This window comes from Peromyscus eremicus, chromosome 4, assembly GCF_949786415.1.
Source record: "Peromyscus eremicus chromosome 4, PerEre_H2_v1, whole genome shotgun sequence".
In the NCBI taxonomy this organism is placed as follows: domain Eukaryota; kingdom Metazoa; phylum Chordata; class Mammalia; order Rodentia; family Cricetidae; genus Peromyscus; species Peromyscus eremicus.
The window spans coordinates 67,840,301-67,855,108 of NC_081419.1; the positions used below are offsets into that span (position 1 = coordinate 67,840,301).

The window sequence follows — 14,808 nt, forward strand, 5'->3', positions numbered from 1 at the left end:
CCCCTGGGAAGATGCCCTTCCCCTGGAAAGATGTCCCTCTCTCGGGAAGATGTGACTCAGGGTGGTGCAGCCTGAGACCCTACCTCTCTACTCACCTGTCATGGAACCACTCCTTGGGGTGGGAGAAGTTGGGGCTGGTGCCATTGTCATTAGTGTCCTCGGGCCAGGTCTCACTCAAGTACTTGGTGGTCTCATGGGTGCTGTCCACATAGTCATGTCGGAGGTGGTCCTGGGGCCTCGGCTCTACTGGCCCCCCGGGTTTGAGCTCCCAGCCTTCTGGGGGCTCCACAGGCAGTAGGGCACCTCGGCCGTCTTCCCATGAACCTGTCCCATCATCGTAGAACAGTAGGCTTCGGGAGGGTACTGGGGAATAAGAACAGGGTGAGCCATGGGTGCTCCTCGGGTGTCCCCCCTCTGCCCAGACAGCCTTATTCATGTGCTAGGCATGAAGAGTGAGCGCAGCCTCTGCAATCTTACAGGCCTGACTCTTAATCCTAGCTCTAAGGACCCCTGGCTGTGTGATCTCAGGTTAGTCACACACACTCTGCTCTGATTTTGCTGAGCATTTGTTTGTTGATCTGTAAAATGGGGATAGTAGAATCAACCTCATGGAGATTCAAGGATTCAGTGAGTGATACAGTGTAAGGGACTGAAAGTGTGCTTAGCACAATCACGAGCTCACAAAAATGCAGCACTACTGAGAAGAGACTGCTCGTTTGCTTACTGAAAACTGGGATTCCTCCACCTCACCCACCCCGCCCCTCCACTTTGTGGTTCTAAGGATCAAACCCAGAGCTTCAAGCATGCTAGGCCAATACTCTACCACCAGGATACAGAGCCAGCTTGCCCATCCTCCTGCCCCCAACCTCTCTTTCTCTCAAGTTCGTATTGAGACAGGGTCTCACTGAGTTGCTCAGGCTCGTCATTAATTCATTTTGTGGCCTGGATAACGCTTTAACTTTCACTCTTCCTGCCTTGACCTGAGAAACCGGGATCACAGGCCTACACCTTCAGGACCTGCTGAGAGCTGGGTTCTAATCCTACCATGTCACTCGCTTCCTAGGAGATTTAAGGGAAACTTTTTCTCTTCACTTCTAGGCAAGGTCACCCCTCGGAGAAGTCAAGGGGAGGAAAATGGACATTTGTTGGACACCTGTGCCAGGTATTATATAAAGCCTTCAGTTTACAGCACATTGAGTCTCACATGAAGCCTCAGAAGTGAGGTGTTTTAAGCCCTGCTTCCCAGAACTCATCATCAAGGGTCCCTGCAAGCTGGCTTCCTGGCTCCAGACTGCTGGCTCCCTCCCAGCTTCCCCTGCAGGGTCTAATCTAGGGGGATCTATGGAAAAGGCGGCCCCTGGCATTGTGTGAAGCTGCAGTCCGGAAACCAGGCTGTTCAACAAGCCACCTCCTTCCTCTCCCCTGCCCGGGGCTGCGCTCGCTCCACAGGCTCACCCATGCCCTGCCTTCCCCTCCCTGGGTGATGTCCACGGCACTGCCCCTTCTCCACTGTGTTCTCAGTCTTCTCCTCTGGCCTCCACAGACATGGCTCTCAGAGCCTAGGTCCCCCGACTCCAGTCACAGCGCTCCCGGAGCGGCTTTCAATCCCTCTTCTTCTTAGCGCTTCTCCGTGCAGGCCCTCCTTGTCTTGCTCAGCCTCCCTATGGCAGTACCCCTCCCCTAAACACACGCCTCCTGCTCTCCCCTCTCTCTGACCTCTCATCTGTTTCCTCTTTCTCTTCTGCCACGTCAGATTCCTGCTTCTGGCATTTGAAAGGGGGCCCGCAAGATCCTCCAGGGCCTGCCTGAAGTGGCCTCTGCCTTGGAAAGCCACACCGTTCTTTGCCGTTCCCTATACTGACTCTTCCCACCCTGGCTTTCCCTTCACATCAGCAGCTAGTCCAGAAGGCAGGGCGGGCATATGCTCCCCTAGAACACACTAGAACCACTGTGCACTGTAAGGACAGCAGCTTCTGGGTATCTAGAGAGCCTAAGATACACGCCCTGGGTCACACAACCAGCCGATAGCAGTGCCCGCTGTGACTCACTCTGAACCACTGCATCACACAGTACCCCACGGGGTGGCACCCACAACACAACTGTCACCCTCACCAGGGGTAGGTGCTCCCAGCAGAGTCCCAGACACCTTGCTGTGGGTCCCCTGTGCCTCAGAATCTTTCTTAACTCTGTGTGTCCGGCAGTCTCTACCACATTAGAAATGACTGAAGACGGACACTCATTTGCTGTCCCAATACTAAAACACAAACGGTGCTTAGCCAATGCATCATAACCACTGTCGCCCTCATACACAGAGGTCGGACCTAGAACATCCTACTGTTCTCTAAGTCACACCAAAGGATCTCAGAGAGGCAGACTTAGAGTCTGGGTCTAATTCTACCACTAACATTAAACACACTGTAGACCCTTATTGGAGTACTATCTGTAAAATTAGAGTGTAGAATGAGATAATGCCAACCCCAATCTTTTTGTTGGTTTGTTTGTTTGTTTTTGGTTTTTCAAGACAGGGTTTCTCTGTGTAGCCCTGGCTGACCTAGAACTCACTCTGTAAACCAGGCTGGCCTTGAACTCAGAGATCCACCTGCTTCTGCCTCCGAAGTGCTGGGATTAAAGGTGTGCACCACCACTGCCAGGCTTCCAATCTCGATCTTTGAAAAATATTTATTTTTAATTTTTTTGAATGTACATGGAGATTTTGCCTGCTTGTGTGTCTGCATCACTTGCGTGCTTGGTACCTTCAGAGACCAGAAGATGGCACTGGATCCCTTGGAACTGGAGTTACAGTGGCTGGGAGCCTCCTGTAACCACCATGTGGGTGGTTAGGAATCAAACCACTGAGCCATCCTCTCCAGCCCTTAAAACGTTTTTGAGACAGGGTCTCACTGCGTAGCCCTGGCTGGCCTGGAACTCCCCATGTACACTGGGCTGGCCTTGAGCTCACAGAGATCCACTTGTCTCTGCCTCCTGAGTGCTGGGATCAAAGGTGTGTGCCGGCGCACCTGGCATGGCTTCCCTCTTGCATCCGGCTTCCACCCCGAGTCTGAGAGGTACTCACTCTGACTGGCTGTGTAGACGCTGTCAGCTGCAATAGGGTCTTCCTTCACAGTCTTCGAGCCGGAAGAGAAGGCAGGAAGGCAGGGCGCCAGGGAGCCCAGCACCAGAACGAAGCACAAGGCTGCCACCTAGTAATGGGCAGAGCAGTCCTCAGATCTGGGGCAGGGCGGGCCTTCGAGATTGGCCACCCCCGACTCTCCTCACCCCAAACCATCGCATGTGAGAAGCTCTCTTGCCCTCCTGAAGCCAAGGCTGCTCAGATCACCCTCAGCTGAATCCGGGGGGGACATGGAAGGCAGTATCAGAGAGAGGAGGGAGGGTTCTATGTGGTTCTCACCCTCAGGGGAGAGAAGTCAGGGAGGGAAGAAAGAGGAAGGGGAACTGGAGGGTTCCAGCTGTGACCAGGGTGGGGACATATCCCCGCATCACAGTCTCAGCCCCAGGAAGTTGACAAGAAGGAGCTAAGAGTCCCTGGGGAGCTCCAATAAGGCCCTGCCCTCAGGAGACAGACCGAGGAAGAGGGCCAAACAGGCTGAGCCTATCCTAGGTGCCCTTTGGGGGCTCTCAGGGACTCCCCATCACCCATTCCAGAAAGAGCCACACTCCCCGAGTCTGGAGAAGCCACTTTCCCAAGGATTTGCCCTTCACTGGATTCAGTGGTATCAATCACGCATCTGTCAGAACCGGCCTGGGCAGGCCCCTTCAGGCTCTGCTCACTCTCCTAGAGAGCAGGCCTCCAGAGGAGCTACCCGCTGTGGCCTTGTACTAGGGAGCAGCACCTACCATGAGGCAGGTGCCGGTCTGAGTGGCCGCCATCTTGTAAGGTCTGGAGATCTTGCTGGTGACCAGAGTCTGGAGTTTCTGCAGCTGCTGGAGCAGGGTCCTGAGGAAGCACGGTAGTCACCAGGGGGGATCAGGCACGGTGGCCATGTCTACATCCTGGCCTCTCCTAAGGGAGCCGGTTCTGCTCCTGACTAGGCCTTCATGCTTATGTGCCCATTTTAGTCAAGACACAAAAGGTCACCTCCTGCTTGGCCCCCCTGGCTTGGGTACTGGGGGCCTGCCTCATGATGGAAAGCTGGGTCACCCTGCGGAAGCTAAGGGGGTGCCCTGAATTGTTCCTGACTCTTCTACGGAAAGGTTATATATCTTTTTCTTACTCACACCAGTCACAGACACATCAGCTTTCCTCCTTTGCACCCCAAAGCACCCTGATGCGACAAGAAAGACTAGTGGCACAGTGGTTAGTGCAGTCCGTCAATGGCAGCCATTGTTTACGTTAATTTGATTGCTGTTTTTACTGTTACTATCATCGCAACACCTGTAACACTGTAGCTTTATTTGTGGACTTCCAGTCTCCATTGCTAAGTGAGGGCAAGAACTGGGTTCTACCCAGCACGGGGTCCTTTGGGTACACACTCAAGTGTTAAACAGTTAATATAGCACTTCTCGCCCAGCTGGGTTCATGCAGTTTCTGAAGTGAACAGCAGGTGGCGAAATTTCCCTAAAGCTCTTCCATATTTAGGGGCAGAGGTAGCTAGATGAAGTTTGAAGGCTCCACCCCTATCCTGATTGGGGCTGGGGGTGGAGTCGCGGATTCTTTAAGCCAATCAGGGCAGTGGCTGGGTTCGGCCTGAGCCGCTAGGTCAGAGGAAGGAAGGGAGAAAATGCAGCTAGGGTCTCCGGAAGCGGGAACACATAGGAAGCGGGGCACATAGGAAGTTCAGGGCTGAGTCACAACAGAGGTAGACCCTGTAAGTTGCCCTCTGCCTGCACAGGTGCACCATGGTATGTACACATACATACCCAATAAATAAATAAACGTAACTCAAAACTTAAAAAAAAATAGACAAAAACTCCAAAAACCAAACAAACAAACAAATCCCCGAGGGAGCTTAGCATAGTGGTTAAGCTTTTGCCTAGTGTGCACAAGGTCCTGGGTTCAATCCTCAGCACCGCTGGGAGATGGTCGTGTGTTAAGTGCCTACTAAACGCTGTTGTCTGTATTATTGTAATTACTTCTAGAAAATAGTATCAAACACTTCAGTGGATTCATAGCTCAGAGCACTATCTAGAATTCAGAGCAGTATTATAAAAGGGGGCAAAATCAACAGGTGAGCTTTTTTTATTTTATTTTGTTTTTTGAGACAGGGTTTCTCTGTGTAGCCTTGGCTGACCTAGAACTCGCTCTGTGGACCAGGCTGGACTTGAACTCAGAGAGATTCACCTGCCTCTGCTGGGATTAAAGGTGTGTGCCGGCACTGCCCGGCCAGGTGAGCATTCTTTAATGCCACACACCATGCTGGTTTCAGTCACTGTGTCTTAGAACCTTCACACAGGTCCTGTTAGCCAGTGCCGCTGTCACGTCCTTGGTGCCAAGAAAACTAGGCCCAGAGGTTCAGGAGATAGCAGAGTGGGGCAAGAGCCTAGAGCCCGGGGCTGTGATCCCATGCCCGGTGTCCATGTGGGTTTCCTGGCACTGACGCTTCTCAAGCTAAGTGCAATGGAGTCATCCAGGGTGCTTGTTAAAATGCAGCTGGGGAGCTGGAGAAAGGGCTTAGCAGGTAAAGTGCCCACCCACGCATAAGGATCTGAATGTGGACCCCAGCATCCCCGTGAAAAGGCCAGGCATGAGCCAGGCATGGCGGCACACACCTTTAGTCCCAGCACTCAAGAGGCAGAAAGCAGGTGGATCTCTGTGAGTTCAAGGCCAGCTTGATCTACATAGCGAGTTCCAGGACAGCCAGAGCTTGTCTTAAAAAAAGCCAGGAATCCATGGCTGCTATAACCCTGGTGTGTCAGGGGAGAGGGACAGTGGACACAGGACAGAACCAGCCAGTTCAGCCAACCAGTGGGTGTCAGACTTCGTGAAAGACCTGTTTCAAATGCTAAAGTGAAGAACAGCCATGGAAGACACCAGATGTTGACCTCTGGTGACACACATACACATACACACACACAACACACAGAGATAACACACATACAAAGATAACTCACACACACAGATAACACATACAGATACACACAGAGATAACACACACAGATACACACAGATATAACACACAGACTCACACACGGATAACACACACAGATAACATAACACACATCAACACATACATGTGCACGCTATGTAGATTCTGACCCAGCAATCTTAGGAAAGTCCTGAAATTCCTGATTTCTTACAAGTTCTCAGGCCATAATGGGGAACTGGCTAACAAGGGTCTAGGCCAGCAGATTTAACAGTCATGGGAAACACTGGAAGGTATACTAAAACCCTGAAAGAGATGGTTCAGTGGTTAAGAGCACTGGCTACTTTCCCAGAGGACCTGGGCTCAGTCCCCAGCATCCACATGACAGCTCATAACCATCTGGAACTCCAGTTCCAGGAGATCCAACACCCTCTTCTAGCCTCCATGGGCACTTGGCACACATGTGCTATTCAAACATACATGCAGGCAAAACATTCGTACACATAAAACAAACAGCAGCAACATTGATTGCATCCAGGCATAGTGACGCACACGTGGTACTCTAGTACTCAGGAGGCAGAGGCAGAGGAATCAGGAGTTCAAGGTTGTCCTCAGCTCCTTAGCGCTTCTAAAGCCAGCCTGGGCTATATGAGACTCAGTCTCAAAACAAAATAAAATCTACCCAGAGTGCTGGGCCTTCCCTCTGCAGTGAATGATTCAGTAAACCCAGCCTTGGGTCTGAGAATAAGTATTTCTTTGTTTTTATTTCTTTGAGACAGGGCCTCTCTATGTAGCCCAGACTGTCCTGGAGCTCCCTCTGTAGACCAGGCTGACCTGGAACTCAGAGATCTGCCTGCCTCTGCGTCTCAAGTGCTGGGATTAAAGGCATGCCCCATTATGCCCTTTTGAGAGAGAATAAGCATTCCTAACAAGTTGAGAGATAGTGCTGATGCTGATGCTGATGCTGCGGAGCACATCTGGAGAGTCTCTGCCCTGTGTAGTCTTACTTGAGCATCTTACCAGCCTGTCAGATGTCTAGAGTTATGTTCAGTTAAGGTCAGCTGGGAAGCCAGGGACCGGCAGGACATCAGAGCTCCCAGTTCCTGGGGTACATTCTGGGGTATTATCCTGGCCTGGCTATCTATCTTCTCCCCTGCCTCCCAGAGCCAGCCAGCACCTTTAGTGGGGTAGGTGGGACACAGGGGTACCACTCACCTGTTGGCATTCTCTAGGGTCTCCACCTTCTTCCACAGCTCAGTGTTCTCTGATGTATATGTCTCCACCCTGGAAGGATCAGGCAGACACAGGCTGAAGGCATCCCCATAGACTCACCTGCCCCACAGCCGCTGCCCACTACCATCCCATCGCCTGCAGCCGGGCTGAGGATACCACACCAAGCTGGAGTCCCAGCCCTACCCGCTCTGGAACACTTACTTCTTTTCTAGACATTCCACGTACTCCTTCTTCTTGCGGCGGCTCTCCTGGGCCGAGATCTAAAGGAGGGAGTTCCCAAACAAGGGTCACCATTGCCAACTAGCCACTTCCTGGGTCGTTCCCAGTTTCAGAGCTGACATCATCAGGGGACAGAGGCCCTCCTCAGTGGAAAGTTCCCGTAGTCTTAGGGTAGGGATGGCTCCAGCCTTACCTTGTTCTTAATTTTCCTGCGTACCCTCTTCAAGGCCTTCTCCTCAGCCTTGGTGAGGGGGAGTTTGGTGGGGATGGGGTAACCCTCGGCGATCAAGGTTCGCTTCTCCTCTTCTGTCAAGAGCAGTGGCCCTGATGTCCCCTGTAGTTTCTGAAGAGAACAGACAATTCTGGCTTCACATTTGAGCTCTGCTGTGAGCTCAGCTCTCTGAACCTCACTTTCCTCCTTGGGAAAGGGGAACCCTCTGAGTTAAGTCCTGTGACATGCATCGAGTGTCAGAACGGCTTTGGGAGGCCCCTTCCCCTGTCCTACCCTAGAATCCAGTCTCAAAGCTCATTTGCCCGGGGCCCCCTAAACAGCACCCCCCTTGTGTCCCTCCCAGGTTCAGGGTCTCTTTCCATGTTGCCCCCAAATAGCCTGGGTCACTTGCCAGGGTTGAGAAATGCCAGGTTCTCGGCTCCACGACAATGTGGATTCTAGGCCTTCTTGGACCTCATCTCTCTACCTTTGACTTCCATTCATCTTGAGGCAGAACTAAAAAATTCCCCCATACTTGCCAGCTGGGCACCTCCCTGAATCTGACGGGATAAGTGTCAGATGTGGGGCTTCCTGACCCCTTCACTGATGAGGGCACCGGGTAAACCTATTCATCACCTCACCTCCAGGGTCAGCCCATCCCTAGTTGCTTACGTGAGGGGCAGTGAGGAGCGGCGAGGTGGAAATGGCCGTGGAGGAGCGGGCCATGGGCCGGACAGGGCTGGAAGGGGGCAGAGAGCGGGGACTCTGGGAACCGTCACTGTCACTGCCATGGCTGCTGGGGGGTGTTGGAGGCATCTGTACGAGGTCCTCTGCAAAAAGTAGAGGGCTAGGTTAGTAGGGTTGCACCCCATGTCTGCTCTGACATCGTGAGTTCAGCTGAACATGGCCTGTGCCAGCCCTGTCCCCGAAGGAAATGTGCTGATAGGCCCTTAGCCTCAGCTGGAATATCAGAAGCCCCTTGGCAGTGCCAGGAAAAATGACTGCTGAGTACTGCCCATCTCTGACAGTGCAGAGGAAGGCCCCTGCAACCTTGGTGAGGAGCCCCTGGGCCACATGCTCCCCTACCTGTGGCTTTACAGGATTCAGGTTCTTTAAGCCCCAGCTCTGAAAGTCCAGAGGGGACTAAGGTCTCCAAGCAGATTCAGGGGGCTCAGGCTGACCAGTGTCCTCCCTTTTCCTTTCTCTGACTCTAAAACACTGATCCAGTTTCAGGGACAGGGTGGCAGGTGTTGGGATTGCAGCAGAGTGGTAAGGAGTGACGCTCCTCATCCACACTGTCCCCTTCGTGGCCAGAGCAGCAGCAAGACCGACACTCAGCAGGTGTCAGAAAGAGGTGTCTCAGAGGCTCAGCAGCTAGCAGCAATGCTGGGAAAGCTCCCGGGATGGCACAGATCCAGGTGTGGAAACCTGGCCTCCACGGCCATGGAGAGCAGGGTTTGGCATAGGTTGGCACCCACAGAAGGCTTTCTCCTTTCTATGATGCTTTCTTGTCTCTTATGGATCCCACTCTGAAAAGAATGGCTTCTCTTCCGTATGTAAGTACCTTATTCTTATTTCCAATCTTGTGGTACTTAGCTCAGGGCTTGACACATGTATAATAGATGTTGAATCAATGTTGACATATTAATATGGTGGGATTAGAATGATTCTGCTACCCTCTCTCACTCCAGTAACTCACAGAAGCTGACCATGGCCTCTTGACCCAATGAGCTGTACAGGTTCCTTGTGGATTTGCTATCTGCACACCTATATTACTGCTGAGTCTGTGACTTAGGAACCCTATGATCTACTTGGTACAGAGATTGTCTTCTCTCTTTGCTTTGACAATACCTAGGACAATTAAGATGGTACCCAGTAAACCTTGGTTGGATGCATGGATAGATAGAGGGGTGTTTGGGTGGATGGGTAGATGGGTAGATGGATGAATTAATGGATGTTTGGTGGATGGTTTGATGGATAGATGGGCATATGGATGGTTTGTTAGTTGGATGGATGAATGTGGAGATGGATGAATGAAAAGATGAATGAATGGATGGGTGGGTGGTAGAGTGATAGATGGATTCATAGATGAATGGATAGTTGGATACACAGATGGGTGGATGGATGAATGAAAAGATGAATGAATGGATGGGTGGGTGGTAGAGTGATAGATGGATTCAGAGATGAATGGATAGTGGGATACACAGATGGGTGGATGGATGGATGGACAGATGTTTGGATGGATAAATGGGTAGATGGGTGGATGGATAAATAGATGAGTGGATGGTTGAGTAAGTGATGGGTGGATGGGTGGATGGGTGGATGGAAGGTGACCGGGGATTATAAAGTGTTCTTCAGTTAGTGAGTGCGTGGAAGGGGGATCAGCAAATGGAATGGGGTTGGTAGAATGATGGCAGTTGAACACTGGGTAAAGAAGGAATGGAAGAAAAAGAGGGAGCATAGAGAGATAAAGAGCGAGAGATTGGGAAGGTGAGAACATCTGAGGGAGAAGTGGGAGTTTTGAGGGAGGGGTGGACTGGACAAGGGAGCAGGATGCTGTCTGTCTGTAATCAGAGTCATTCTTGTACATGCTTACCTGGTGTCACTTTGAGGAACTGGCTCACTTCTGGGGGTTCTGCTTTGATCACTGGCAGCTGAGTCATTTCTCCTGGGGCCTGAGGAAGAGACAGGTTCAGCTCCACCCCCTGCCCCGGGACAATCCTCATCACACTATTCGTCCTTCTCCCTCCCTCAGGCTGGAGATCCGTCCTGCATGGTTGGAAGAATGGCTGCTGGCCTCACGAGTCCTGGGCTCAGCCCAGACAGAACAGAGAGGCAAGTGCTAATGCTTGGAAAAGCCACACTAAGAGCAGAGAGTGGTGCTCCACACTGTAGGTCAGAACTGAATCCCAGGAAGCAGGATTCCCGTGGCGTCTGGGGCCATGCCACCTTCCAGAGGCTGACCCTTCACCAACTATGAAAGCCATGTAGGCCTTGATATGTGGTTGCCATGAGGACAGGAGGTCATGTTAGTCCTACACTAGCTGTTGGATGGATGAGAACAATAGTTCAAGAGGAATCAATTGGCCAAGGCTCAGAGAAAGCTGAAATGTGACGTGGGATACAAATGGGAGGCGGGCTCATACAAGGAAGCCTGCAGCAGCAAGAGCCCTTGAGCGGCTTCGAGCGAGGCACGGGTGAAACCAGACGTGCATTCTTAACAAGTGTGTATTCCTATTTATTTAAATTCCGGAGTATTGTTCTAGAAAGGGCTTCAGGAACATGTGTGGCGTTGTACATATGAACTTCACCAACACGCATGTAAGTGGTGATCTCGGCGAGGAGGGTGTGGCTCTTGGGACTGTCTCGTCCCGCTGGGTCTGCTGGCAGCAGAGATCACAATGCCGTGGGGCTGGGAGAGACAGAGTGCTGAACACTGGACAGTGAGGAAGAACAGGGAGAGGGCAAGGTGTCCAGGAGCTGGCCATTCCCTGGTCTACACCCAGCTCCCTGTCCTCACGGCAGATGAGGGGACCTGAGGGGACACTAGGGGACTGCAGTGTGCAGTGCTGGGGCACTTCGGTGGTTCAGACAGCTCTTCCCAGACTGGCTCCTGTAACCTGCACTGTCTAGAGTGGGAATCCTCCGCCCTGGGGTCTGACAGGCCATGCTGGGGAACGCAGCTTCGAAATTTCTGACTTCATGATTTGGGGCTTAACTCCTGGGAACTTCCGATTCTCCACTGTGGTCCCTTCACCCTTCTGATGCTGGCTGAGCCAGTCCTGGAGCGTGTCTCTAAGAATCTAGCTGGTTGTCAATCAGCCCTTGAACCTTGGGAGCAGGAAGGGCTTCCTTGTTTATGACCACCTACTTTGAACCCAGGTGGCCAGCAGGAGGCGAACCCCCTGCCTAGGGATTAATGTTTGTCTGTTTGTTTATTTTAAACTATATAACTTTAGGCCTTGTGGCTTGCACCTATGTTACAGGGAAGGAAGCTGAAGCAAAGAGAGAAGATAAGTCTGTTGACAGTCAGGAGCAAGTGTGGCCCGGCAGAGGCTCTTCCAGAAGCCAGTGGTCTGGGCCTCACTCCTGAAGGGTCTTGGGTTTACAGCTGTTACCCATACACTCCAGAAGTGGAGGTAAGGTTGGTTATGAGCGTGGCTTATTAATCTAAATGCAAACTAACTAAAATACAACACCATTTTTTTTTTTTTTTTGCATTTACATGTTGATCTTTCTCCAAGTCCTCAAACTTAAAAGGAAAGGAAGTACCCTGGGGTATGTATCCCCCTTTCAGGTGCCCTTGACTTCGAAACTAACCTCAGCCCTGCCTGGTGCCCTGAAAGCTTTCTCTGCATGCAGGGAGGGCCCAGCTTGCTTGGCAGGCACTGGAGGATGGTGAAGGGGTGGCCAGTGTGGGAGGCAGAGGACCCTCAGCCCCCCAGGTTCCCAGCTTGTGGAGCCCTGGGGTGGAGTCCAGGACATTGGGTGTCACTGCCCTCTGTCTCCCCTCAGCCTTCACGCCCTCCCTCAGCCCCTATCAATAGTTCCTAGGCTCACCTGGTGAGGAATGGGCAGCCTGGAGATGGGGCTGAGGCCCAGCAGTGGTGGTGTGGCCATGGCAGCAGCAGCAGCCATGGCAGAGGAGGCAGCCAGAGGGTCGACGGGTAACTCTGGGCTCTGCTCCTGCTTCACCATAATGGAGCACAGTTTGTGTCCCAGTGCCCATGCTCCACGTTCTACATCTGTGGGGAAGATGAAATGGGAAGGACTCAGGTTCAGGGGCTCCCTGAGCAGAGAGCTCTGACCGACTTCTGCCTACCGGTGAGTACCCTGGACTGAGGAGAGATGTCAGAGTGCCCATCCGGGGGCAGGCAGGAAAGCTGAGCCACTCTGGTGAAGTGAGATGGGTGGGCTGGAACCAGAAGTGGCAAGAGCATCTTTGTGTCTAGACGCTCACAGAATGGGCTTGGCCACAGCACCTAGACCTCCCCACCCACCCACCCGCTGCGTGACCTTAGGCAAGCTGCTTATCCTCTCTGAGTCTCAGCTTCCTCATCTTTAAAATGGAGCAAGTGGGGCTGAGGAGATGGCTTAGTTTGAAAAGGGCTTGCTGTGAGAGAATGTGGACCTTAGTTCAGATCCCTGGCATCCAGGACACAGCCAGGCGGCGGTGGCACATGCCTTTAACCCCAGCACTCGGGAGGCAGAGCCAGGCGGATTTCTGTGAATTTGAGGCCAGCCTGGTCCATAGAGCGAGATCCAGGACAGGCAGCAAAACTACACAGAGAAACCCTGTCTCGAAAAAAAAAAAAAAAAAAAGCTGGGCACAACAGCATGTGCCTATCAGTCCAGTGATACAGGAGGACCTTCAGGGCTCACTTGCCAGCCAGTCTAGTCAATCACTGGGCTCCAGGTTCAATGAGAGACCCTATCTCAAAAGTAATGGGTGAGTGACTGAGGAAGATACTTGACCTCGCCATGCACGTGCACACACATCCCATGCACGTGCACACACATACGCACACACAAGACTACATACAAACACACATGGGGGAAAATGAGGACATAAACAGGACAGACCCGATAGGGGTGTTTTAAGAACTGCCAGTATAATGCTTGTAAACACTAAGCACAGTGCCTGCAAGAAGTAGATGTTCGTTAAGCAGTAACTAGTGTTAACAGGATTATCTTTATTCGGTAAACACTGCCCCACAGCTTGAGAACAGTCTGGGACAGGGATGGTGGAGTTAGAAAGGTTAGCAGGTAGCATGGCCTTGGGAGCTGCCCTGGAGCTGTACCTCTATCCCAAAGTGATGAGGAGCCAGAGGGGTTTGAACATGCTGGGATTCATGAGTTTAGATTTCTTTTTACTATGCTAAATTGTGAGTCTATGTGCATGTAAGAGCAGGTGTGTGCAGAAGAGGACACTGGGACACTGGATCTCCTGAAGCCTGAGGGACAGGTGCTTGTGAGCCACTGACATGACGTGGGTGCTGGGAAATCCAACTTGAGTCTCCTGCAGCAAAGGCTCTTATTCCCCCGGCCATCTGTAATCCTTGGATTCTTAATTTAAAAGGCATAACTCTGGCTCTTTCGGCTGCTTCCCAGCCACCATGATGTGAACCGTTCCACCGTACACTCCCCGCCAAGATAGACTGAAGGGTGGCTAAGAGGAGCTCCTGTTCTGATGAGTGAGATCCACAGACTTCTGAAAGCAGAGGTACCCTAGCAGTAGCTGACAGCCACAGCTGTGATTGAAAACATGTTTGAAAAAAATCACAGCCAGTGAGATGGCTCATTGTGCAAGCCTGGCGACCTGGGTTTGAGCCCCGGAAACCACCACATAAAGGTAGGAGAAAGAACAGACTCTGCAAAGTTACCCTGTGACCTCCACACGTGATCCGTGGTACATGTGCACCCTCCTTCATCCTACACACTCTAATAATAATAATAATAATAATAATAATAATAATAATAATAATAGATGGCTACAGTTTCTGAGGGTGGTAAGATTTGGAATGTGGCCACGGGAGTGGATGGCTGAGGACTGCTGTCTTGGAAGGCACTTTTCATGTTGTCTTATTTCCCAGAATTGTATGAAGGGTGCTAACGTCCATGTACACCCCCAGATTAGCAATTTCATAGATTGAGGCAGACTTAAGAGCTGCTCAGGTGCTCGTCATTTTTAGATTTGAATGTGAGCTTTGAAACCCAGTTATGTGAAAGGAGCAAGCAGACTGGCTATATCTCTGGGTGCGGGGGTGGGCGGGGACTGACAAGAGAGGCAGGGAGGTATTTGGGGAGATGCTGTTGAACTAAATGGTCCAGGAGAGAGAAGATGAGGCCTGGGCAAAGGCGAGCAGTAGGAAAAGAGAGGAAAGACTTGGAAGAAAAAAGTCACCTTTTATTTTTTAATTTTATTTCACATACATTGTGCTTTGTCTACGTATGCCTGTACGAGGGTGTCACATTCCCTAGAACTGGAGTTACAGACAGCTGTGATCTGTTATGTGGGTGCTGGGAATTGAACCCAGGCCCTTCTAAAATTGAACCCAGTGCTCTTAACGGGTGAGTCACCTCTGCAGCCTCTTTGTTTGTTTG

At 51.7% G+C, this 14,808-nt stretch overlaps 1 protein-coding gene across 1 annotated transcript in view; it reads right to left on the reverse strand.

Annotated features, from left to right (window-relative positions):
- Positions 1 to 14,808, reverse strand: part of Creb3l1 (cAMP responsive element binding protein 3 like 1) — a 41,545-nt gene that overhangs the window by 862 nt on the left and 25,875 nt on the right. The window contains exons 3-11 of the mRNA XM_059260952.1: positions 12,265 to 12,449; positions 10,301 to 10,379; positions 8,377 to 8,534; positions 7,687 to 7,836; positions 7,476 to 7,534; positions 7,257 to 7,325; positions 3,856 to 3,955; positions 3,074 to 3,200; positions 96 to 363 (exon numbers count right to left, since the gene is read on the reverse strand). Coding sequence (XP_059116935.1) covers positions 96 to 363; positions 3,074 to 3,200; positions 3,856 to 3,955; positions 7,257 to 7,325; positions 7,476 to 7,534; positions 7,687 to 7,836; positions 8,377 to 8,534; positions 10,301 to 10,379; positions 12,265 to 12,449 — 1,195 coding nt within the window. The remainder of the gene's footprint in view (positions 1 to 95; positions 364 to 3,073; positions 3,201 to 3,855; positions 3,956 to 7,256; positions 7,326 to 7,475; positions 7,535 to 7,686; positions 7,837 to 8,376; positions 8,535 to 10,300; positions 10,380 to 12,264; positions 12,450 to 14,808) is intronic.